This window comes from Salvia miltiorrhiza, unplaced genomic scaffold, assembly GCF_028751815.1.
Source record: "Salvia miltiorrhiza cultivar Shanhuang (shh) unplaced genomic scaffold, IMPLAD_Smil_shh original_scaffold_316, whole genome shotgun sequence".
NCBI lineage: Eukaryota > Viridiplantae > Streptophyta > Magnoliopsida > Lamiales > Lamiaceae > Salvia > Salvia miltiorrhiza.
The window spans coordinates 62,355-86,614 of NW_026651526.1; the positions used below are offsets into that span (position 1 = coordinate 62,355).

Below are 24,260 nucleotides of genomic sequence, written 5' to 3' on the forward strand. Positions count from 1 at the left end.
AACAGTTTTTTTTTACTTCTTATAACGGTTTTTGCACCTTTTATAACAGTTTTTTTGCACTTTATATAATTGTAGTATATTTTTAAATTTTGCAATTTTTATAAAACGACAAAATGATAAAATCAACAATAACAATATTATATATCATCCAAAATATTCATACATTATCATCCAAATATAATGAAAACTTCACATATATTCTATTTAGCTAGATGTTTAATTAAAAAATATTACAAATGCGCGCAACTTGCTAGACATTTGAAACGACGTTCTCTGCTTCAGCCTTCTCATTTGTAGTAGTCCTCATAGCGAGTTCACCTGCAAAACATAGCCAACCCGAGCTTCTTAAATAAAAGAAATATGAAAGAGATATTTCAACTCTGCTCTCTCTCACAACGTTACATATATACCGTATAGTTGAATATAGTCCGAGGGAATGAAGAAGGGAATGAAGCTTATAAATGAGTCACCTGTTGCCTGTTGGTGACACATGTGAGTGAATATGCTTTTTAAAAAGTCATGTAATAAGTGGCTTCTCCTATTTGCACAGACAAACAGCCTAACAAGCTATACAAGATACAGCAATTAATTCAAAACAGAGCTCCTCTCATTGAAATATACAAGATACAACTCTTGTTGGGCATGAAAGCATAAAAGACATGTTAATGTGCGTTCAGAGCATTCAGAATGAGAAAGACAATGCAAGAAAGAGATGATGATGATGATGGATTCATATCTAGCATCTGAGCATTTATATGATCTGAAAGCCACTCAATATTCAGCTCCTGGCATACAGTGGAAGATTATTAATTAACACAAATTGAGAAGTGCCTCAAAATATCCCTGACCGGAAGTAAGGTTTGAGAAAGAACAATAATCAAGGTTATACATAGCAGCCAAGAATACAACTATTAGTAGTAAATTGTATACTATGAAATTGAATCTGAAAAAAGGCAAAATAAAAAATCTTTCACCGAGAGAGAATTACCTTGCAAATAAGCTCGCCCTGGAATCCCCCAGCAATCAACAAATTGTCACGGACAGCCAGAGTACTAACTTGAGTTTGAGTAAATCCTTCTAGCAGACTTCCAGGGTGTTTCAATAAAAGGAGATAATATCAGTCAGCGAAATTATATAAGTACAAAGGAAGCATAGAGCCCAAAACTTAAATTACTCAGCATATGATCATTTAGGAAGAGATGCACCTCTGCCGGAGCCACATGCCCAGAGACATTAAGAACTTCAGTCTTTTTGGAACTTAATGAAGACCAGTGAATAATTGAGTAATGCGACATGAGGTAAACATCATGCTTTGATGTTGACCAAACAAGGTTCCTCAACTGCGATCACAGTTACAGAGGGAAACTCAGAAACCATGTATTCAATATAACCAACAATGATGCTCAATATATCTCCAAAGAAAAACAATGATGCTCAATATACATTGAGAAAATATTCAGCATGTTCTTATGCATCTCAATTAATCTCATTGTGAAACTGGATCTACAAGAAAAGTGAAGATATCACAGCACGGAGAGAATCCATTTAGTACATTTCACATTTAGACTTTGTCAATGTGCTGTAACAAAATCATGGATGCACATCCAAACACATCTAACATGAGAAACTCTCCATGGAAGCAAAATATCATTACATCATTCTAGACTTTACAACAAACTTCATCCTAGCAGATGAGAACATTGCAATCCCTCAGTTAGTCTCATCCAAATAGAGAGAGCACACAAACAGAATCAAGTGAGCAAAAGAGGCTGGTACCCAGCACGTAGCAAATAAGAAAAATGGAGGACGACAAAAGGCCAGATAACTCCTGGCATTACACCAGAAACTTTTAATCTCAGGTTATGCGTCAGCCACATAATGACATACTTAATCTACCTAAGACTCCAAAATTAAAATAGGTCTAAAGTAATAGAAAACTAAACATATAAATTAGACTAAAAAAGTAAATCACAATTTTAATCATTCAAGATGCCTGCCAATGCAAATTCATTCTTCTCTTTACTCTAAATTCAAGATGTATGCAATCAATTAGGCAGAACTGGACAAACTAAGTGCAGCATGATCCTGGAATGCATTCCTACAAGGAACAGCAGGTTTCAAAGCAACCATTGACCACACCAACTCTAATACTTATAAACCTTGGCAAAGTTTCAACTTACAGCCGTTAAAATGAACAACGGACATCAAAGAAGAATACAACCCATAATTACCTGAAAATGAAGAATGGTTGATTTTACTGATCTGGTGTTATGCCAGAATTCATAATACGCTCCACCTTTCCTAGTTACTTTGCATTCCTAAGAAATTCAGAACAGAACCAAACTTTATACATGCTTTAGAATCAATAATACAATAGTTTATAACTTCTAGCATCACAAAAGCAAGCTAACTAACTAACTCTATTCAGCTATCATTAAAGACTGAACGTTACCTTTTCTGATTCCTCTCCGGAGTGGAGCACATTCTCATAATTCTTGTACTGTTCTAGTCTAGTCTGTCTATACTTCTCCCTAGATATGCTTAGCCTCTCCCATGGAATTCCTTGGATATCCTTCCCTCTTCGTGCCTCAGCAGCCGAAGTATCAGTGATCTTATTGTCCTAATCCCACATTCAAGTTATCTCATATCGCCAATAATGAAACCAACAAGAAAAACAATGAAAAAGATAAAGTGCAGTGATATCAATGAGTTTGTAATCATAAAATTTATTTCATTTATCCCATATAGCATCGAATTAGTTCATCTCTTAGTCTTTAATAGTGTAATATATCTAAAAATCTGGACTTAATAGCGTCAATATGTTCAAATCCTTTTATAGATCAATTTGGGGAAGCCTCTTTCTAGATTTGAGCCCAAATTTAGCAAAAAATCAAGTCCTGATTGGAACAACACAAAAATGAAGAAATAAACTTCCCTGAACGGTGGAGGAGGGCAGGGCTCGCTCCGGCAGACAGCGGGGTTGAGATTGGAGCTGGGGCCGCGCGGCAGTGTCTGGAAACTGACGGTGGTGACAGGAAAAGGGCGAAGGTGACTGGGCGGCGGGAGACGGTGGCAGGAGGTGTTTGGCGCTGCTGGTATGGTGTAAATCGCGCCGACTGGTGGCTCTTCCTCGGCGTTCATGATAGGAACGATGGGTGGCGCACGAAGCCGCCTTGTGTAGATGCCGGGAGATGGTGGGGGGCAGCGGTTCTGGAGTGGGTCGCGGTGGTGTTGCGCTGCGACGAAGGCGGCTGGGCTGGTGCTGTGGTGGTCGGACAGGTGGTGCGGCCGGAAGAGGGAGTTCAGCGGCGGATTGAAGCTAGGGCACGGCGGCGGCAAGGAGCCGCTGTTGTCGCCGGAGTATGGAGAGAAGAGGGGGCTTTGGGCTGCGCTCGGAGGCGGCGGCCTTCCCGCCGTGCGGTCGACGGGAATCGGCAGGGAGGTGGCTGTAGATTATAGATCTAGGATTTCAGGCGCGGTGTGGTGTGCGTGCATTTGAGTCAGAGAGAGAGGAGATTAAGAGGGAGACGAGGGTGGGCGGCGCGACGCAGCGACAAGGGTGGGCGGCGACGGGCCGGCGCGGGGCAGCGGCGCCGGCGGCGGAGTCGAGAGGGGAGAGAGAGAGTCGAGAGAGACAGGGAGGACGCAGGAGGAGGCAGGGAGATTAGATGTGAGAGACGAAGAAAACTAGGGCTTCTAGTTTCTAAATTTCCTAAATAAAATCTATTTTTTTTTTCTTTTTTTCAGTTTTAATATTCAATTTTTGGTATTTAGATTTCTAATTTAGATTTTATATAAGTGTTACTTAATGATAAAACAAAAAAATGTTATGATTTTTTATTTCTCAAAGTCTATATCTAGAAATAAATTCAGATTTTAGGATAAAGAATTTATATGTTATTTTTTAATATAATATAATATAATATAATTTTAAAAAAATTAATAAAAAAATTATACACAACAGTTTTTAGATACGCTCAAACATAACGGTTCCAAAACCGTTGTAAATGACTCTTATACATAACGGTTCTTTAACGTTATGAATAAACCGTTATAAAAGATGGTCATAGATAACGGTGGCTTAACGGTTTTGTAATACCGTTATGTATGCAACTAATAGATAACGCAAAAACATAACGGTTTTTCAAAAATCGTTATCTATGGATATAGACAACAGTACATAGATAACGAATTTTTTCAAAACCGTTATCTATTCCTAAAAGTGCGCTCATACATAACGGTTTTTTAAAAAAATCGTTATCTATGCATTGTTATGTATGTAAACTTTTGTAGTAGTGGGGAAAGTGATGATGGGTCAAAGGCATGAGTGCAAAAGGAGTGATGGGTCCTATTGCGACTTTAGAATCTTGTACTACACGCTGGAAAAGTGGGACACTGCCTCGCATCACATCAGAATCCCACAACAGAATTTCCCAACATTTCCAATTCTGTCCCACCACCTTCGCTGTCCTTGTTTCAATGATATTTCAATAATAATCCCTTCTAATGTACAATTTTTTTTATTTAATTTTAGTTTTATGTAAAAATTAAATTTCTGTATGTAAATACACAAAATTTAATTATTTTGATTTTTTATATTATTGTTAATTACTCTCAAATTAATATTTGGGTGAATAAATTTAAACGGTCAATATATTAGTAAACAACATGTTTGTGCTATTTGAGCTAATTAACATTAATTTATTACTTCAATGGGTTATAATAACATAAAATCACATTATAAAATTCATATTGTTTGAAGCGGCATCACGGCACACGTGTATGCATTAACTTCGAATGAGCTAATCGATGGAATCACTAAATTCGTGATTAAGATTTAGGAGTTCAAATTTTCTAGAAATATATACTACTTATGTAATGTGAGTTGGGACCATAGCCAATGTGAACCACAATTCGAATTGATATGGTGATCTTCCACACTTTTGAATATAGTGACATGTAATATAAAAGCCAAAATATTGCTATAACTTTTTTGACTTGTTGCATACATGTATTACTTCTGTTTCTGTACGTGGAATTGAGTACTGCCCATCAATACTTCCATAAATAAATAAATTAATTAATTAATTAAGCGATGAATGGTACTCCCTCCGTCCCACTCCAATATACTCACTTCTTTTGGGCACGGAGATTAAGAAAACTTACTTTTTAGTAGAAAAGTGATAGTAAAATGGTGTGATCCACACCAATTAAGTACAACTTTTTTACCCAAAAAAAGAAAATTAGCTTATTGAAGTAGCACGAAAGGAGTAGCGTAGAATAGAAGTGGGCTTGCCTGTTTGTGTGTTATAGAAGTCACACTAGTAATAATTTACTGTTTTTAATAATATTTTTTTAACTTTTTTTTAATAAAAAGAATCTTTATATGCATGAATATTAATGAGTTAATTGATAAATGGAATGATTGCTTGAAGCAAGAGTTCTGAGCTTTGTGGAACTTGTGCCGACAAAACAGTACGTTGCCGGAAAATCGTAGCATATCTTCTGAATTTCTGATGGCCAACTGCTGAATTCTTTCTACTTACAAATCAAATTCATGCCGAGAATTAATTGATTTCACCATTCATCTTTTCAGTTATATCAATTCATTGATTTTACTTTATTTTATTTTTTCGGAAATTAAATTAAGAGCTAAAATATTACTGAAAATCCCAAATAACAAATGCCCGATTCTGAACTTCAGGCCTCTCTCTCGCAACCGATAGAATCTATTTCATTTCAAATACTTCCTATGTCCCATCGAAAATAGTGCATTTTCTTTTTGGTAATAATTTTACAATACAAATAATATGGCTCCACACACATTTACACACCTTTACACTACAATCTTATTCTCCTTAAATTTCGTGTCCAAAAGAAGTGCACCACTTTGACCGAGACGGAGGGAGTAGATCATTTAATCCCCAATTATAGGGTTGGATTTTTGTAGTATATAAATTTAAGGGCAATGATAAATGGACACCTAGTGTCCTGGACACTCACTTAAAACCGGAGTTTTTGTATTTAGCCAAAGTGGGCCGGTTTTTGAGTGAATTGGTTATTTACTAATTTATCCCTTATATCTTACTATCATTTCCGGAATTTTTGTCTTTTATGTTTACTAATTTATCCCACCTCCTCCACTATTTTATTGTTTTGTCTTTTATGTTTTATCATTTCCGGAATTTTTATTGTTCCGTTTCTTTATTTATAGTTTTTTGGTTTCCTTATTTTTTGGGTTTTCATTTTCGAAAATGATATAAATCTTATAATTCGAAGTTTATATGTTTTTTTATTCGGAATTCTTTTGATTATTTGTTTCAAAATATTATTATTGATAATTTGGGGTTTCTTGTTAAAATAATCCTATATTTGTTTCCAGCTATTTTTTTTCGAAATTAATATTATTTATTTTTATTGATGATTAAATTATTTTTTTTTTGTAGATTATGTTTTATTTATTTGTTTCCACTAATTTTATGATTCACCTAAAAATAATCCTAGTTTTGTTTCCACGTATTATTTTTTTATTGTTTCGAAAATATATTTTTTTTCAGAAATTTTGTATTTTTATATTTGAAAATTATGTTAGTTTTGTCCAAAGATTTATTTTTTAATTTTTTTTCAAAAATTATGTTATTTTTATTTGTTTCCACTAATTTGGATATTCTTTTAAAAATAATCCTTGATTTGTTTCCACTAAGTTAGAGATTCTCGTAAAATAATCCTAGATTTGTTTCCACTAATTTATAGATTTTCATTCTCCAAAAAATAATCCTAGATTTGATTCCACTAATTTAGAGATTCTCCTAAAATAATCCTAGATTTATTTCCACATTTATTTTATTTTTTTATTATTATTTTTTATTTTGCGAATTTTATGTTAATTTTATTTGTTTCTACTAATTTAGAGATTCCCTTCAAAATAATCTTAGATTTGTTTTCATTTATATATATTTTTTCCAATATTTAAAAAAAAACATTTCGAAGATGATTTTTTTACTAAAAAACCGAAATACAAGAAAAAGATTATTGGAGGAAATAATCCTAGATTTGTTTTCATTTTTATATACTTTTTCCAATATTAAAAAAAAATCGAAGATGATTTGGAAAAAAGAAACTAGAATACTAGAAAAAGGTGCTTGGGAGATCTGAACCTGAGACCTCAAAATTATATGAGTAATACTTTGTCACCTTGTCCAGTAATACTTCTTGGCGTGGTGGCGGAGCTCGGGTGAGAGAGATTTGCTGAGTTCGCGGTGGGGAGGTTCGTTGGGGGAGGGGAGATGCCGACGACGACGGAGGGGCAGTGTTCTCTCGCCGGAAAATGATGCTCGATGGAGGGGGAGGAAGAGAGAGAGAGAGAGAGAGAGACCATCTTAATTAAAAATTAAAAAAATAATTTTTTTTAACGGTGTTAAAACGCAGGGGGGAAATTGCTTCGATTTTGCCACGTTGAGGTAGCAAACAATGCTCGTCCTGACTATGGGATCCTGAGCGCGATAGGAACGCCATCGATAGGAGGATATTTGGTACTTAACCCTTTTACAAATTCAGTAATTAATTTTAAATGATTAATTCTACTTTATTTCATTGACTATAATTATTTTCGACTTCGTTACTCACACAATACTATATTCATTTTGTTATAATTATATTACATTTAATAATTTATTATAATACATTCAAACAAAGTATTCATTAAATAGTTTTGCGATCGAATCCAATCATATGATTCATATTTTTTTGGTAATTTTTTTTTTCAAATTCACAAATTATTTTCAATACATTGCAAACTGTCATCGTATAATACATTGTTTCTCATCCAAATATATGTTAAATAGTTTCGCGAGCGATTTCCAATCGTACGAAAATGTTATTTTCAAATTTTAAACATTTATATTGCCCACATATATATTCCTTCATTTATAATATATTTATAATATATATGATTCTCCGAGCAAAATACCATCGTATGATTCATTTTTAATACTTATTTTTTCAACTTCACTAATTTATTTCAATTCATTAATTCAACTTTATTTCATTGAGTTTAATCATTTCTTCTTATTATTATTATTGAGTTTATTTCAATTCATTAATTCAACTTCAAACTATATTAGTTCATTTTCTTATTGAGTTTACAATCAAAATCTCATGCTTACGATTCATTTTATTTTATTTTTTCTCATTACTCACACTATATTATTTCATTCTCTTATTTTTACATCGTTTTTAATAAAGTACTATGTTATATACTTTTTCGAGCAAAATTGCATCATATGATTCATCTTTTTTTTAAATTCACTAATTAAATTTCAACTAATCAATTAAACTTTATTTCATTGAGTATAATTAATTCGACTTCGTTACTCACACAATTGTGGTTCATTTTGTTATTATCATATCGATTACAATACAAGATTACAATATATTCAAATAAAGTATATTTATACAGTTTTACAAGCAATGCTCATGTGTACGATTCATTTTATTTTATTTTTTCTCATTACTCACACTATATTATTTCATTCATTCTCTTATTGTTATATCGTTTTTAATAAAGTATATGTAATATAGTTTTACGGGCAAAATCCATGCGTATGATTCATTTTATTTTATTTTTTCTCATTACTGACACTATAGTACTTCATTTTCTTATTATTATATAACGTTAAGTAAAGTATATGTTATTTTAGTTTTTCGATCGATATCCCATCATAATTCATATATTTTAACAAATTCACTATTTTAATTCAATTAATTAATTCAACCTTAGTTCATTGAGTATAGTTATTCGACTTCATTATTAACGCTATAGTAGTTCATTTTTATTATTATATCGCGTTTATTCTATATTATAATACATTCTCTTCAAGTACATGCTATATGGTTCTCCGAGCAAAATACCATCGTATGATTCATTTTTTAATATTATTTTTTCAACTTCACTAAATTATTTCAATTCATTAATTCAACTTTATTTCATTGAGTTTAATCATTTCTTATTATTATATTGCATTTAATACTATATTACAATTTATTGTTTTCAAATATATGTTATATAGATAACGACCAAAATCTCTATATATGTGGGACTGAGTATGCTTTATTTTTATTTTCACATTCACTAATTTAATCCAATTATGTAATTAAACTTGATGAACGTTGAGTTTTATTATTTCGACTTTAATACTATATTATATTATATCGCGTTTTTCGATCGATGTCCCTTCATATGATTCATTTTATTTTTATTTCTAATCCTTCACTAATGCAATTGCCACTACCGGACAAGGTGGCAAAGTATTAATCATATATTATTGAGAATATCTAAATTAATGGAAACAAATCTAGGATTATTTTTAGAAGAATATCCAAATTAGTGGAAAGAAATAAAATAACATAATTTCCGATAAACCAAAATAATAAATCTTCGGAAAAGAAAAAACCAAAATTTTAGAATATAAAAATACAAAATTACAGAAAAAAAATATTTTCGGAACAAAAATAGGATTATTTTTAGGATCTTCATAAAATTAGAGTAAACAAATAAATAAAACATAATTTTTGAATAAAAATAAATAATATTAATTTTGAAAAAAAATACTGGAAACAAATATAAGATTATTTTAACAAGAAAAAAATAATCAAAAGAATTCCAGAAATAAAATTCGAATTTGATTTATATAATTAAGAAAAGCTTGTGAAATAAAAACATAAAAATAAGAAAACAAAATAAACGGAAAAAAGGAAACAAAATGAAAGAAAAAAAAAAGGAAACAAACTAAACGAAAAAAAAGGAATCAAACTAAACGAAAACAAACTAATTTCGGATTTATATTAACTATAAAAAATCTAAGGATACAAAAGTAAAAACACTAATTAACTAAAACCGGCCCACTTTAAAAAATGTTAAAAAACCGATTTTTTAACCGAGTGTCCTGGACACTCGGTGTCCATTTGTCATTTCCGTAAATTTAAATTTGAACCATATTATATTCATGTTCATGTGGCATATGTAATAGAGTCTTTTATGGCATATATGTAAAACAGTCTTTTAGTAAAAAAAAAATACGAAGGGATAAAATAAGATTTAAAAAATATGTAAATGTATAACTAAAATCACGCAAAAATCATACTTACTCATTTATGTTTAACTATATGCATGGTGTGTTCAAATAATTTTATGTAAGATATATTTTGATTTTTTTGAGTGTGCGCGAGTCAGGTGTGATCGTCACCACCTATTTCTCATCTCCATTCTTTGTCGAATAGTTCGCGCCAACGGCTGATTTAGTCGCCGTTGTTCGACATTGCTTCTCCACCTTTGACTCACGACTCCCATCAGCCTAACGACGATATCGTCCACCACCCCAAATCCCTGTTTTGGCCGACATTAGTAGCACCACGCTACCGCCATCGATGCCTTATACCCTCTACACTCAAACGCAACAATAATATCACCCACAACAGATAAAACATATCAGAGGAAAAATGTTGCTTCTATTGCAAAAAGCCATCTCATACAATCTCTTCAAACGAAAAAGGAAAATAATTTGTTGAACACACGGACTGATCAATATGCACAACAAAACGTAATAATCTATGAGTTGCCTATTAGTCGATCTATACATATGAGAAATACCAAGTAGAGTCACCCTTTGAACAACCTCCAAGATCTCATAAACATCATCCGGAAGGAATGTATCTCATTTCTTTGGTCTAGCCATCATGCGCGCCACCACAAAATAATCTGTAAATACTTAAAACTCGAGCAATGATTCTCCAGATTGAAAACGATTCAGTGCACCATCACTACGATTTCCGTCAACACTACGCTGGAAGAGATTGTAAGAGATGATATTTATCACACGCAACAACAATGATGCCCTTATAAACACGAATGATCATCTAAAAGTTAAACTCATTTCGATTAGGATTAAAAAATGCATCCACATCTACTCGAAAAATAGCCTTCGTTGACCTCCTTCATCTTCGTTCTCTACAAGTCAGTCCTAGTTTTTATTTATTTGATGCATCGATCTCTTCATCTGGTGAGCCTACCAAAGACCTTTGCACGAGCTTTTCGTCACCTCCATGTTCCTTTTACTCGGTAACCCCTTTCTTTTTCTCCCTTTCTACCCCATCTTTCTCTTTCTCTCTCCCCCTTCTGTTCGTGGCTGCCGCGGCTCCGCATGCAGCTCAGGCGGTAGCCGCCTCGATCCACCTTTATGAATTTATTCCCTTTCTTTGTTTTCGCTTCTTAATTCCTCCCTTGATCATGATTACCCGGATTAGCTATCTTTAGTTAAGCCCGATCGTGACATTTCAGCCCAAATTAAAATTTCAGCTACCTGATGATGATGTGTCTCGTCGAAAGTTGACTTAATAATTAAAATAAATTACTACGTCATATTTTTTTTTATCTTTACATCAACTCCCAAACATCATCATTTCATTTAAAAACTCGAATTTATATACTTTCAAAAGAAGCGTTTGCAGCTCTTGATTCTTTCTTGCAAGTTCTTCCCCGAAATTATTTTTGTTGATATTATGATTTTTTTTATTAAATGACGATGAAGTTTGGGAGTTGATATGGAGATATAAAATAAAATGTAGTAATTTATTTTAATTGTCAAATCAACTTTTAGTGAGACACGTCACCCTCAAACAGCTGGAATTTTAACTTGGACTTTAAGCTGAATAAAAGAGATAAATTCAGACTATATGTGTAATATAAATTCAGATTAAAAAATTACAGTAGGCTTACAGTTTGAGCTATTTTTTAATTATAATACTTTCGATTTTAAACGTGGTTGTTGTTCTTAAAAGATGACAAATCACATATTCATCCAATCCAAAGAATTTTGTGGATAATATTAATTATATTAGTATAAATGATTTCGAAACTTTCTACAGCAAAAGATTAGTATTCCCTCGATCCTGTGAAACATGAGTCATTTCTTTTGGGCATGAGATTTAAGAAAGTAATATTTTGTGGTATGTGAAAGAGTAAAAATGTGAATAAAGAAAAAGAAATTTGCTATATAAGGAAACTTAACAAGTGTAGACAATTAAATTGTCGTCGAATTAAATCATGCCACGTGTAAATTCATGAATTAAATATTCAATTATATTTTCTATTTTATTAAATGGGATTTTATTCCTAAATTAAATAGATATATGATTAATATTTAATAAAATGAATTAATGGGCTTATTGGCCACTTAAGGCCCTAAGGCCCATGCATAAAGGCCCAAAGCCCATGAAGCCCACGAAGCCCATCTCTAAAATCTATAAATAGAGGTGTTGGGGTGCTCATTAGGACGACGTGAAGGAACGGAAGATTGAAGAGCATAAGAATTCTCTCTAGTATCACAAGTAGAAGAGGTGGAGAATTGGAGAGTTTAAGTATTCTTCCAAGTTTTCAAGTATCTTGAAGAATTCTATCTAGCATTCAAGTCTCCTTCGAATCTTCAAGTATTTGAGCATTCAAATCTTCAAGTATCCTTCGAATCTTCAAGTATTTGAACATTCAAATCTTCAAGTATCCTTCGAATCTTCAAGTATTTGAGCATTCAAAATCTTCAAGTATTCAATTATCTTCAAATCTTCAAGTATTTCTTCAAATCTTCAAGTGATCAAGGCGTTCTTACAAATTCCAAGAACGATCTTCCTCAAATCAAATCAACCAAGTCCCAAAGCTTCAAGGCGTTCTTACAAATTCTAAGGACGTTCTTCTCAAATCAAATCAAGTTCAACGTTCAATCCAAAATCATGACTTAAGTCCCTTGGATTGGCGTCATCAAATCAAGTATTTCAATAAACTTCGAGCTTGTTCAAGAATCAAATGGAAGAGAAGAATCAGAGGATTAACTAGAGATTGCAACTCGCATAAATCTATCTTCAAATCTATCAAATTATCTTTGTAACGCATTTTGTATTTTATCAAATTGAAATACAAAAATTTGTGTTTACAAATTTTGGCACGCCCGGTGGGACATCTCTACCTCTCATCTCTACTCTTCACCAAAAATCTTGAACTATGTCTACTCAATCAAATGCAGCTGCTCCAGCTTTATCCAAAGCTTCTTCGGCAAACGTTGGTATGATCACGCGAAGCAAATCGAAATCATTGCAAGGAGTGTCCAAGCCGATCTTTCATCTTCCATCTATCCATGAAGAAGATGACAACTTTGAGAGAAGCTTCACATTCCCCACTGAAAATTATCAACTCCATGCAAGTGTCATGATGACAAACACTTCCACCATGGAGGAACAACTCTTGAACTTGACAAAGATGGTTGAATCTCTAACCAAGCACATCCAAGAGCAAGATGCCCAGATTGCAAAGCTCAAAGGAGAAAAAGGAGATTCAAGCCACGCCAACAACGATAGGGAAGGCGAAGAAAGCGAAGAAGATGGAGAGAATAACGATGAAGAAATCTCCAAAGACAAATCAAAGAGTGATGGAAAAAGGCCTTCAGGAAAAGACATTCTCTTCTCGTCTGGTGGCCTCATTCCCATTGACCAACTCAAAGAGTTCATCGAAGCAACAATGAAGAATAACTCCGATGGAAGCTCCAAGTCATCGTTAACTTACTCCAAGCCATATACTCGGCGAATTGACAGTATGAGGATGCCTCTTGGCTATCAACCACCAAAATTTCAACAGTTTGATGGCAAAGGAAATCCAAGACAACATGTGGCTCATTTCATTGAAACATGCAACAACGCTGGTACTTATGGAGATCATTTGGTCAAACAGTTTGTTCGCTCATTGAAAGGTAATGCCTTTGATTGGTACACCGACTTAGAATCAAACTCAATTGATAGTTGGGAACAACTGGAGCATGAGTTCCTCAATCGCTTCTATAGCACTAGAAGAACTGTCAGCATGGTGGAGCTCACAAGTTCACGTCAATTCAAAGAAGAGCCAGTCATTGACTACATCAACCGATGGAGAAACCTTTGTCTCAACTGCAAGGATCGATTGTCTGAATCATCTGCCATCGAAATGTGTATTCAAGGGATGCATTGGGGCTTGCAATACATCTTGCGAGGAATCCAGCCAAGAACATTCGAGGAACTAGCCACTAGAGCTCATGATATGGAGTTGAGCATGATGGCAAGAGGGATCGAAGGACCACCAATCCAGGAGTCTAGCAAATTCAAGCCAGAATTCAAGAAATGAGGAAAACCATATGACAAAGCACCAAAGAAGGAATCTATGGCAGTGAAAGCAACTTCTGTGAAATTTCTAAAGAAAGAAGTTAATCAGGAAGACAACCAGAATGCTCCACGAGACAATCAGAACTCTTCCCGAGACATGGGGCAAAGAAGACTTACCTTGAAAGAAATGCAACAAAAGCAATACCCTTTCTTAGACTCTGATGTTTCAGGAATTTTTGATGACCTGCTCAAAGAAAAGCTTATCGAGTTGCCAGAAATGAAGCGACCAAATGAAGCAGGGAGGACAGACGATCCAAATTATTGCAAATACCATCGTCTGGTTGGGCACCCCATACATGATTGCTTCATCTTCAAAGACAGGGTCATGCGGTTAGCTCGAGAAGGGAAAATATCTCTTGAAGAAGACGCTACTACTGTAAATATGGTCTCCACCGACTTGAATGACATAATAGAAGGTATTGGAACCCTGTATGATACATCCAACCAAGTAGATGAAGAACCTGAAATAAACATGGAAGAAGACGATGATGCATTGGCAATCACATTCTCCAATGAAGACTTGCAACTTGGATTCGAACCTCATAACAGGCCATTGTTCGTGAGTTGTTATACACAGGAGCAAAAGGTCAATCGAATTCTCATCGATGGAGGCTCGGCAGTCAATATCTTGCCACTAAGGACTTTGAAGCAATTGGGAATCCAAGCAGAAGAGCTGTCAAACAGTCGATTGATGATTCAAGGTTTCAACCATGAAGGGCAAAGAGCTCTTGGAACTATAAGGCTGCGATTGCAGATGCAGGACATGGAGTCCACAGCGTTGCTTCATGTGATTGATGCAAGGACATCCTACAACATGCTTCTGGGTCAACCATGGCTTCATGAAAATGGTGTTATTCCTTCTACATTGCACCAATGCTTCAAATACTATCAAAATGGCACCGTAAGAAAAGTGGTGGGTGATCACAAACCTTTCACAGAAGCAGAGTCACATTTCGCCGATGCTCAATTCTATTTGGGAAGAACTAAAGCAACAGTGGTGGAAAGGGATGTACCACAGGAGGAGTCAGGATCCCGCCAAGAGAAAGAATCTCGCCCAAAGATGGAAGGTTTCACCATCCCTTTGACTAAGATTGATGCCAAAAAGCCCATTCCTCAGTCACTCAAAGATTTTGCCCGACCAAAGCAAAGTGGCGCCACAGAACATGGAGATCTCTCAGACAAAGAACTCTCAAAACACTTTGGTCCGAAGGCATACAAACTCCTTGTGAATGCTGGATACAATCCCCAAGAAAGCTCCACGTCAAAGTCTCATGTGAGAAAAACTGCTAATACAAGCCAAAATCCCAAGGCAGGCTTGGGATACATGGTGCAAAGCCCCATTCGTATTGCCATCAAGAGAGCCACTGCTAACTATGCTAACACCAAGCAAATCCCGAAATCTTCAAGCAATCGGAGAACCCAAAGGGTTTCTGTTTTCAAAAGATTGGATGAAAGAAAAGCTCAACGAATATCTGTCTTTAAAAGGCTTGGCAAAGGCAAGTCATGGAAAAAGGACGTGACAAAAAGGGCCAATGAATTGGACATAACAGAAAAGCTAAGGAGCTCGATTCCTTCTCGTATGAAGAGGTGTACCACTTTGCTCATATCATGTGGAAAAGAATTGAAGGCCAAAATGAAGACAATCATCTTTACACGGGATGCCGAAGACGATGAAGATAGAGAGAGTGTGGCTTCATCTTACTACACTACTAATAGTGCTAGTAATCCAGTTCCTCTTCCTCATACTACTCAAGGTCAAGTGCGTCGCGAAGATGTTGTTACATCAAACCATATCACCTCATGTGAAGAAGTGGTTGTCGAAGAGGAAGACGCTGAAATAGCTCCTCAGCAGTTTGAAGAAGGAGTTGAGGGTACCGTTGATGAATTGAGAGAAATTAATTTGGGCACTATTGAAGATCCACGACCCACTTACATCAGCGCGTTGTTGACTGTTGATGAGGAATACTCATATATCGAATTGCTCAAAGAATTCAAAGACATCTTTGCATGGTCTTATAAGGAAATGCCGGGGTTGAGCTCCAAGATAGCTGTTCATCATTTAGCCGTTAGAAAGGATGCACGACCAGTCAAGCAGGCCCAGCGCCGATTCCGACCAGAATTAGTTCCTCTAATTGAAGCTGAAGTGAACAAACTCATCAATGTGGGTTTTATTAGAGAAGTCAAATACCCAACATGGATTTCAAGCATTGTTCCAGTAAGAAATAAAAATGGACAAATTCGTGTATGTGTTGACTTCAGGGACTTGAATGAAGCATGCCCCAAGGATGACTTTCCATTGCCAATTGCCGAATTGATGATCGATGCCACAACTGGGCATGAAACATTAACCTTCATGGATGGATCTTCCGGTTACAATCAAATTCGCATGTCACCAAATGAGGAAGAGTTAACAGCATTTCGAACCCCGAAAGGAATCTATTGCTACAAAGTGATGCCATTTGGGTTGAAGAACGCTGGTGCCACTTACCAAAGAGCCATGCAGAAGATATTTGATGATATACTTCATAAAAATGTTGAGTGTTACGTGGATGATTTGGTGGTTAAGTCCAAAAAACGAAACAATCACCTACAAGATCTACGAATGGTTTTTGAGCGATTGAGAAAACATCAGTTGAAGATGAATCCACTAAAATGCGCATTTGGTGTCAAGTCTGGCAAATTTCTTGGGTTCATCGTTCGCCATCAAGGGATAGAAATTGAACAAGCAAAGATTGATGCCATACTAAAAATGCCCGAACCTCGAAATATCCATGACCTGAAAAGTTTGCAAGGGAAGTTAGCATACTTACAAAGGTTTATTTCAAATTTAGCTGGAAGTTGTCAACCATTTAGCCGAATTATGAAGAAGGGTATACCATTCGAGTGGGATGAGTCATGTAGAAATGCTTTCAAGAATATCAAATCTTACTTGATGCAGCCTCCTGTATTAGCAGCACCTGTGCCAGGACGCCCCTTGATTTTGTATATTGCTGCTCAAGAACGATCCATGGGAGCTCTCCTTGCGCAAGAAAATGAAGGTGGAAAAGAGAATGCATTATACTACTTGAGCAGAACAATGACACCAAATGAGTTGAAATATGCTCCAATTGAGAAGCTGTGTTTGGCATTGATTTTCTCCATCCAAAAGCTTAAGCATTATTTCCAAGCTCACACTGTCCGCCTTATATCCAAGGCAAACCCTTTAAAGTTTGTGATGTCAAGACCTGTTTTATCTGACAGGCTTGCACGTTGGTACCTCCAACTGCAACAATTTGAGATTGTGTATGTTCCTCAAAAGGCTGTGAAGGGACAAGTGTTGACAGACTTCTTAGCAGACCACCCAATTCCTGCTGAATGGGAGCTAAGTGATGACCTCCCGGATGAAGATGCACTTGTAATCGATGTCGCCCTACCATGGTGGATGTTTTTCGATGGAGCATCTCATAAAGAAGGTGCTGGTGCCGGGATCGTGTTCGTGACACCAGAACATCAAGTGCTGCCATTTTCCTTCACTCTAACTGAGAATTGCTCTAACAATGTAGCAGAATATCAAGCTCTGATCCTCGGTTTGGAAATGGCGTTGAATATGCAGCAATCTCACCTCAAAGTATATGGTGATTCTAAATTGGTGGTTAATCAAATACTTGGACTGTATGAAGTGAAGAAACCTGAATTATTGCCATACGTCAAGTATGCTCGCAAGATCATTGAGTGGCTTGGAGATGTGGAAATCGAACATGTTCCAAGAAGTGAAAATAAGCAAGCAGATGCCTTGGCTAAACTCGCGTCTACCATAGCTATGATCAGTGGCGAAATTCAAATTCCAGTATGTGAAAGATGGGTTATACCACCTATTTTTGAAGAAGAAAAATGCGAAGAAATTGAAAGTCATCTTGTTGAGGTCTTCGAAATTGAGGAGGAAGATTGGCGCCAGCTGTTGGTCGATTACTTGAAGTATGATAAATTACCAAATGATCCACGTCGAAGGGTTGACATCCGACGGCGCGCCACTCGTTTCATTTTCTTCAAAGGGACGCTTTATAGGAGGTCTTTTGATGGAGTATTTCTCAGGTGCCTAAGTAGTGAGGAAGCTGCTAAAGCCATGGAAGAGGCGCATTCTGGAATTTGCGGTGCTCACCAGTCAGGTCCAAAGCTGCACTTCCGAATCAAGAGGATGGGCTACTACTGGCCAACCATGGTGAAAGATTGTCAAGATTATGCACAAAGATGTCAAGCTTGCCAATTTCATGTAAACCTCATCCATCAGCCGCCCGAACCACTACACCCCACGGTTGCGTCCTGGCCTTTTGATGCCTGGGGCATGGATGTTGTTGGTCCATTGACAAAATCATCAGGGGGGCATTTATACATTTTGGCAGCAACCGATTACTTCTCCAAGTGGGCTGAGGCGATACCATTAAGAGAAGTGAAGAAAGAGACCGTTGCTGAGTTTATCAAGACCAACATCATCTATCGTTATGGAGTTCCTCGCTACATCATAACTGATAATGGAACACCTTTCAGCAACACGGTGATAAACAAGCTTTGTGAAAAATTCGGCTTCAAGCAACGGAAGTCATCGATGTATAATGCACCGGCAAATGGGTTGGCTGAAGCATTCAACAAGACTTTGTGCAATCTGTTGAAGAAAATTGTTTCAAAATCAAAGCGTGACTGGCATGAACGTATTGGGGAAGCATTGTGGGCATATCGAACCACCTATAGAACTCCTACGCAGGCAACGCCTTACTCTTTGGTATATGGGGTTGAAGCTGTCATTCCTCTCGAGCAACAAATTCCCTCTTTGAGAATGGCCATTCAGGAAGGGCTAACTGAAGAAGAAAATGCACGTCTGCGTCTGGAGGAACTCGAAGCTCTAGATGAGAAAAGGCTGGAAGCTCAGCAAAAGTTAGAATGCTACCAAGCTCGCCTCTCAAAGTCTTTCAACAAGACGGTGCGAGTGCGTTCTTTTCAAGTTGGAGATTTGGTCCTCGCTGTGAGGAGGCCAATCGTTGTCACTCATCGTGTTGGAAACAAATTCGTATCAAGATGGGATGGCCCATATGTTGTCAAGGAAGTCTACACAAACGGAGCATACAGGCTTCTTTCTGATGACAACGTCAGAGTTGGGCCTATCAATGGCAAGTTCCTGAAACGTTACTATCCTTGAAAGGTGGTAGAAGTTGAAGCATGTACATATGTATATAGTTTAATGCAAAAAAAAAAAAACAGAAAAGCCAAAAAGATGAGTCAGATGAAAAACCAGAAATGGAGAAAAGCAAACAAAATGGAGTGTATGAAGATAGCTCCTTGACGCACGAGCCTAAACTGCATGTTACTCCTGGCCCGCATGAGTATAAACTGTGCACGGCACCCAATCCCAAACACTTGTTGATCCTATGAACTACGTTTTGACTTGATCCCTTTCAAAAGGGTACGTAGGCAGCTTAGATAATTTCTAAGTTCAGTCATAAGTTGTGTTTGACTCTTTTCAATTTATATCATCAAGTTATGATTTAAGTTGATTATGTGAAGCCAAAGACGTTTCATTCCAAAATAGCAAAGAAATCAAGTCATCAAAAGAAGCACAAGCATTGGGAGAAGATGTCAAAATATCCATGACAAACCAAATGAGAATCATCAAAAGAGGAATGATAAAAATGCAATATACTAAGCAAAAGGGTCTTGATCTCTCAAAATCTGCTGCATAGACTCTAGTGAAAGCTTCAAGGCTTCCAAATTCTTCAAGACCTCATCATTTCTCGAAGCCTCTTCAAGCTTGGCCAGGTCTTCCTTGAGTACCTTGATCTCACCACGAGTAGTCTTGAGTATCAAGCTTCGCTGCTCCAAAGACACCAACAATTCTTTCTTGCGTTTCTCCAACTCATCAAGATCCGTTTTTAAAGCATCACAATTCGCAACATCCTTCTTCTCTTTGGCAAACTTCTCTTGAAGGCAAACCTTGACCTCTCGAACTTTGAGTGTGTGGCCTTCATTGATCTCATGAGAAGCCGACCTTACTTTATCAAAAGCGGTGGCTTTGGAGAATAGTTCATCAATACTATCTTCAAGGTTGGAAAGGTTAAGACCACAAATAATCTTCATACGGGAAATGCCACTCCGTATCTCGTCTTCAAGCGCCGATAGAAACTCGACTTTGGTTCTCTCAACCTTGTCACGAAGCTTTCCCCAGATGATCCTGCAGCACGACTTGAGTTCATCATCAATCATGCGTGTGGCATTGAACTCGGAAGGCGCCCCACATGATGGCATTGGTCGGGGGCGGGATTGTTTAGCAAGACAAGGAATCTCGTTTGACTTATTGGATTCAATGGATACACAGTCGATTGGTGAGCCCTTCTCAAGATTATTTCCAAACACTTCTTTCAAAGTCTACAAAAGGGCAAGAAGAAGATGCAATTAGAATGGAAATTATATATCAATACGAAAAGAAGATAAGAGATGAGGAAAGACCTTGTTCACATCGGCATCCACTAGAGTTGGCTCTTCCTCAACGTGATCCTCGGCCGGTTTTGAGGACCCCGCAATTCTCTTCTTTTTCCAATTACGCTCAGAATTGCTACTACCAGAATCAGCTATAAGGGTGGTAGAGACGACCTTCCTCTTTCCATCTTTGGAGTTGATTGCTTCTTCCTGATCTTTTCTTTTAAAAGTGATATGAGCCGGAGAAGAGATTTTGTTTTCAAAAGAAAATCTGTACGTCCTATCCCACCAAGTCTTATAGTCGACTGAACAATGTATCTTCATGTCCAAAGAAGATCGTGGAAAACATGCCCTTGATCGTGATCTGTGCAGCAAACACATGCGCCAAAGGTTGAGACCTTCTTCCAAAGATGTCCTTCGAATGTTCTGAGTAAGGCTGCTGGGTACGATTTGGTAATAGCTAAATTGACGGCTGAAGCGGTGAGGACCATAAGACTCCACGATGAAGTGGTCATCCAGCCGGCGAACCAAAAAACTCGAACGAATAGCCATGAAGAAGCATTGCTCAATCTCTCTTGTATTTTCACCATCGACATGGAAAATGTCATCTTCCTTGGTGAATGTGGTACAATTCCAGCGAATCGAATTGTACGACTGAATTCGTTCGCGGCACGCAATAGGCAGATAATACTTCGCAGCTCCTTCGCCTGAGTATAGAGTCATCTTGGCGACACCAAGGCTTCTTGGAAGGGGAATGTGAGTGTTGAAATAGAGCGCTATCCAACCATATATGAAATGAAAGGGTAGCGTCACCAGGACAAGAGAAGGCTCCATAGAACTAGAGATAGTGTTCAACCCTTTGTAGATGCTGGCTAGAACTGGAGCTGTAAGGGCAACTTTCTGTTTGCACGCCATCAAACTTGCCATTTTGAAAGAGGTTGGTCTAATCGACATGGCATCACCATCTGGAAAAACAAAGATACACAACCAGCAAGCTATATGAGCTGCCAAGTACATAGTGGTGTGATACTTGTCACTAGCATCAAGCTCGATGAATGGAGCCCTTTCTTCAGAAGACCATGGTTGATGCGCTTCAAATGAACCACTCGGATTATGAGTCGATTTGGGGCGTTGAGATTTCTTTGTCCTGCGAGCAGGAGGATGAGAATACTTTGAAGCTTTCTTCGACCAAAATTTGATCCATTCATCGATAGAAACTGAGCTCTTAGGATCCTTGCCATCACGATACTTAAGAGAATAGTAAGCAGAGAGTAAATATCTACAACTCAAGGGAATGAACGGGTTGCCAAACTAATCTTTGCCAAGAATCTCTTTCGCGCAGGGTACAACCTCATCATATAGTGTCCCGGTACACGGAAGCCCTGATAGATACTGTAAATCCCATAGAGAAATAGACATCTCGCCAGATGAAGTGAGAATGGTGTTCGTCGCAGGACACCAAGCTTCACAGAACGCTTTAACCATCTCGGGCTGGCAATCATAAGTGAAAAGAGAGGCATAAACTGCATCATAGATACCAACAACTCGGAGTTCATTCCCGCAGCGGCTAAGGATATCTTCAGTCCACTCCCAATAGCCTTCAAAGAAATGAAATTCCCCACGAAAGCTTGTAACCCTTCCCCATTTGGCATCTTTATCGATGATCCTTCGCCTCAAAGTCAATAGAAAATTGGATTCCTTGCTTTGCCAAGGACGGGCCGGATGCAATGTATGAGCCTTCGACGCTTTGTTCAAACTGATCTCGCTGGTCCATTCCGACTGATATAGAGAATTCAAAAGTTTGGGCCAAGGTTTCACATAGTGGCCTATCAATGCCGGAAATACTCTTAGATGCATGCCCATTTCCGTCTCTTGCTCATCATCACTCAAAATCAGCAAATAGTCTTGACCCTTGACCACAATATCTTTGAAGACCACCATCGTGACACTGCAAGGAAGCAACACATCCAGACTTAGAAATTTATTTGCATTTAAATAAAATGTGAATTAAATTCTAGTCAAGATAAAAGGAGGCAAGCAAAATGAGGCAAGATTGAATTATATATATATATATATAAATATATATATATATATATAAAATAAAAATGAGAAATTCAATCAAAAAAAAAAAGAAAAAAAAAGGCCACCACTCCTTGAATTATATATATATATATATATATATATATATATATATATATAGAAATTCAATCATTAAAATAAAAAAAATAAAAAAAATAAAAAAAAATAAAAAAAAGAGGCAAAAAATCGGCCCACTCCTTTCCACTAAAATATACCTATCTCTCCTCCCTTACTTTCTCTCACTAAAACCCAACACCATCAGACTCCAATCTTCCCAAAAAAAAACAAAGATTCTAATATTCAGAAATGGCAACCATGGTTAGCAAGAAAAGGTCGGGCTCATCCGACGACCATTGGGAGCCCTTCTCAGCCGCCAAGAAGCACCAGTCGACGCACGCGGAGGACCCCGCGGCGGCGCTGGCGACCGCCCGGCACGAGTTCGGCGAGCACAGCGGCGTGAACATGTCAATCGAGGCGTCGGCCACGTTCACGGTGATGGAGCCGGAGACGATGCGGCGGATGTTCAGCGGCGAGCTGGGCCCCGAGCGCGACTTCTTTATCTACAGCCGCCACTTCCTGCCCCGCACCTGCAACATAACGACGACGTTTGTCGACATCCGCGACCACGGGGCGGTGCGGCAGGCCATACTCCAGGGATGGCGCACGATAAGGGCGTCACCGTCGTCGTCGACAACACCTTCGCCCTGCCCTACTGGAACTGGGACAACCCAAGGGGCATGAGCATGCCGCCGACCTCTGCAAGGTCACCGCCCCCGACATCAAGTCTATGCAGATCCACCACGATGCTCGCCATCCCAAGATCCCCTTCGACGATTCCAAGCTCAAAAATCTCTCCTCTCTCTAAAAGGAAGCACAGTTCAAATTGAAGGAAAAAGAGGGGTGGTTCTCGGCGGTACCTCCAGCAACTGTGGCAGATGGGACTCAACGTAAGTCTTGCAGTTGACGACGACGGCGTAACGCGGAGACCAAAAAATTCCGCTGCTGCCGCTACTATCGGCTTCTAGCTCTACCCTCAACCGCTGCTAGAACGGAACCACGCAAATGAGAGTGGCTTTGGTGAAAAGAGCTGCACATCATAAAAAAAAAGGGGGTTGTAAGTGTATTGCCGATGATATCTCGGCATAGAAGTTGCGGAGAAGAAAGGAAGGTTACCTACGCTGCCAAAAGTTTTCGCCATCTTTGTTAGCACCCGCTGCATTTCTTCCGCCATTAGACGATGCAAGGAATAAATGAGAAAAGAAGAAGTGTTTTATGGCTGCTAACAAAAGAAGCAAGCTACTATAGTTATGAAATGAAACACTCCTTCTTGCTTTCTTAAGATGAAACTTCTTTCAAAAAAAAAAAAAAAAAAAGGATGAAACTGGCTATCTATCAAAGGAAGAAATGAAATACGAAACAAAGAAAATGAAGAAGAAGGAGAGTGGCTGTTGCTGCTAAGGGGAGAAAACAACCCTTTATTTATAGGAGAACAGAGGGATGAA

The 24,260-nt window shown here is 37.4% G+C and overlaps 3 protein-coding genes across 3 annotated transcripts; 1 reads left to right on the plus strand and 2 right to left on the minus strand.

The window, feature by feature from the left end:
• Positions 1-662: 662 nt before the first annotated feature.
• On the minus strand, positions 663-3,141 carry LOC131004087 (uncharacterized). The gene is made up of 6 exons (XM_057930686.1): positions 2,932-3,141; positions 2,453-2,620; positions 2,232-2,318; positions 1,202-1,340; positions 989-1,095; positions 663-785 (listed from the first exon to the last, which is right to left on the minus strand). Exons 1-6 carry the CDS (start codon positions 3,139-3,141, stop codon positions 663-665), a joined length of 834 nt encoding a protein of 277 aa, XP_057786669.1.
• Positions 3,142-14,926: 11,785 nt separating this feature from the next.
• Positions 14,927-19,405, plus strand: LOC131004088 (uncharacterized). Its single transcript, XM_057930687.1, has 2 exons — positions 14,927-15,083; positions 15,174-19,405. Exons 1-2 carry the CDS (start codon positions 14,927-14,929, stop codon positions 19,403-19,405), a joined length of 4,389 nt encoding a protein of 1,462 aa, XP_057786670.1.
• A 355-nt stretch (positions 19,406-19,760) lies between these two features.
• Positions 19,761-21,696, minus strand: LOC131004086 (uncharacterized). Its single transcript, XM_057930684.1, has 2 exons — positions 20,710-21,696; positions 19,761-20,628 (listed from the first exon to the last, which is right to left on the minus strand). Exons 1-2 carry the CDS (start codon positions 21,694-21,696, stop codon positions 19,906-19,908), a joined length of 1,710 nt encoding a protein of 569 aa, XP_057786667.1. The 3' UTR covers positions 19,761-19,905.
• Between the last annotated feature and the right edge of the window lie 2,564 nt (positions 21,697-24,260).

Excerpts from the sequence above, each read along its gene's own strand:
- LOC131004087 (XM_057930686.1), bottom strand. The coding sequence starts at position 3,141 with ATGAACGCCGAGGAAGAGCCACCAGTCGGCGCGATTTACACCATACCA. Across the intron at positions 2,621-2,931 it reads CTCCTCCACCGTTCAGGGAA|GACAATAAGATCACTGATAC; the intron begins GTTTATTTCTTC and ends ATGTGGGATTAG. Across the intron at positions 2,319-2,452 it reads CCGGAGAGGAATCAGAAAAG|GAATGCAAAGTAACTAGGAA; the intron begins GTAACGTTCAGT and ends TGAATTTCTTAG.
- LOC131004086 (XM_057930684.1), bottom strand. The coding sequence starts at position 21,696 with ATGTACTTGGCAGCTCATATAGCTTGCTGGTTGTGTATCTTTGTTTTT. Across the intron at positions 20,629-20,709 it reads TGGATGCCGATGTGAACAAG|ACTTTGAAAGAAGTGTTTGG; the intron begins GTCTTTCCTCAT and ends GCCCTTTTGTAG.
- LOC131004088 (XM_057930687.1), top strand. The coding sequence starts at position 14,927 with ATGATTCAAGGTTTCAACCATGAAGGGCAAAGAGCTCTTGGAACTATA. Across the intron at positions 15,084-15,173 it reads ACCATGGCTTCATGAAAATG|AAGCAGAGTCACATTTCGCC; the intron begins GTGTTATTCCTT and ends AACCTTTCACAG.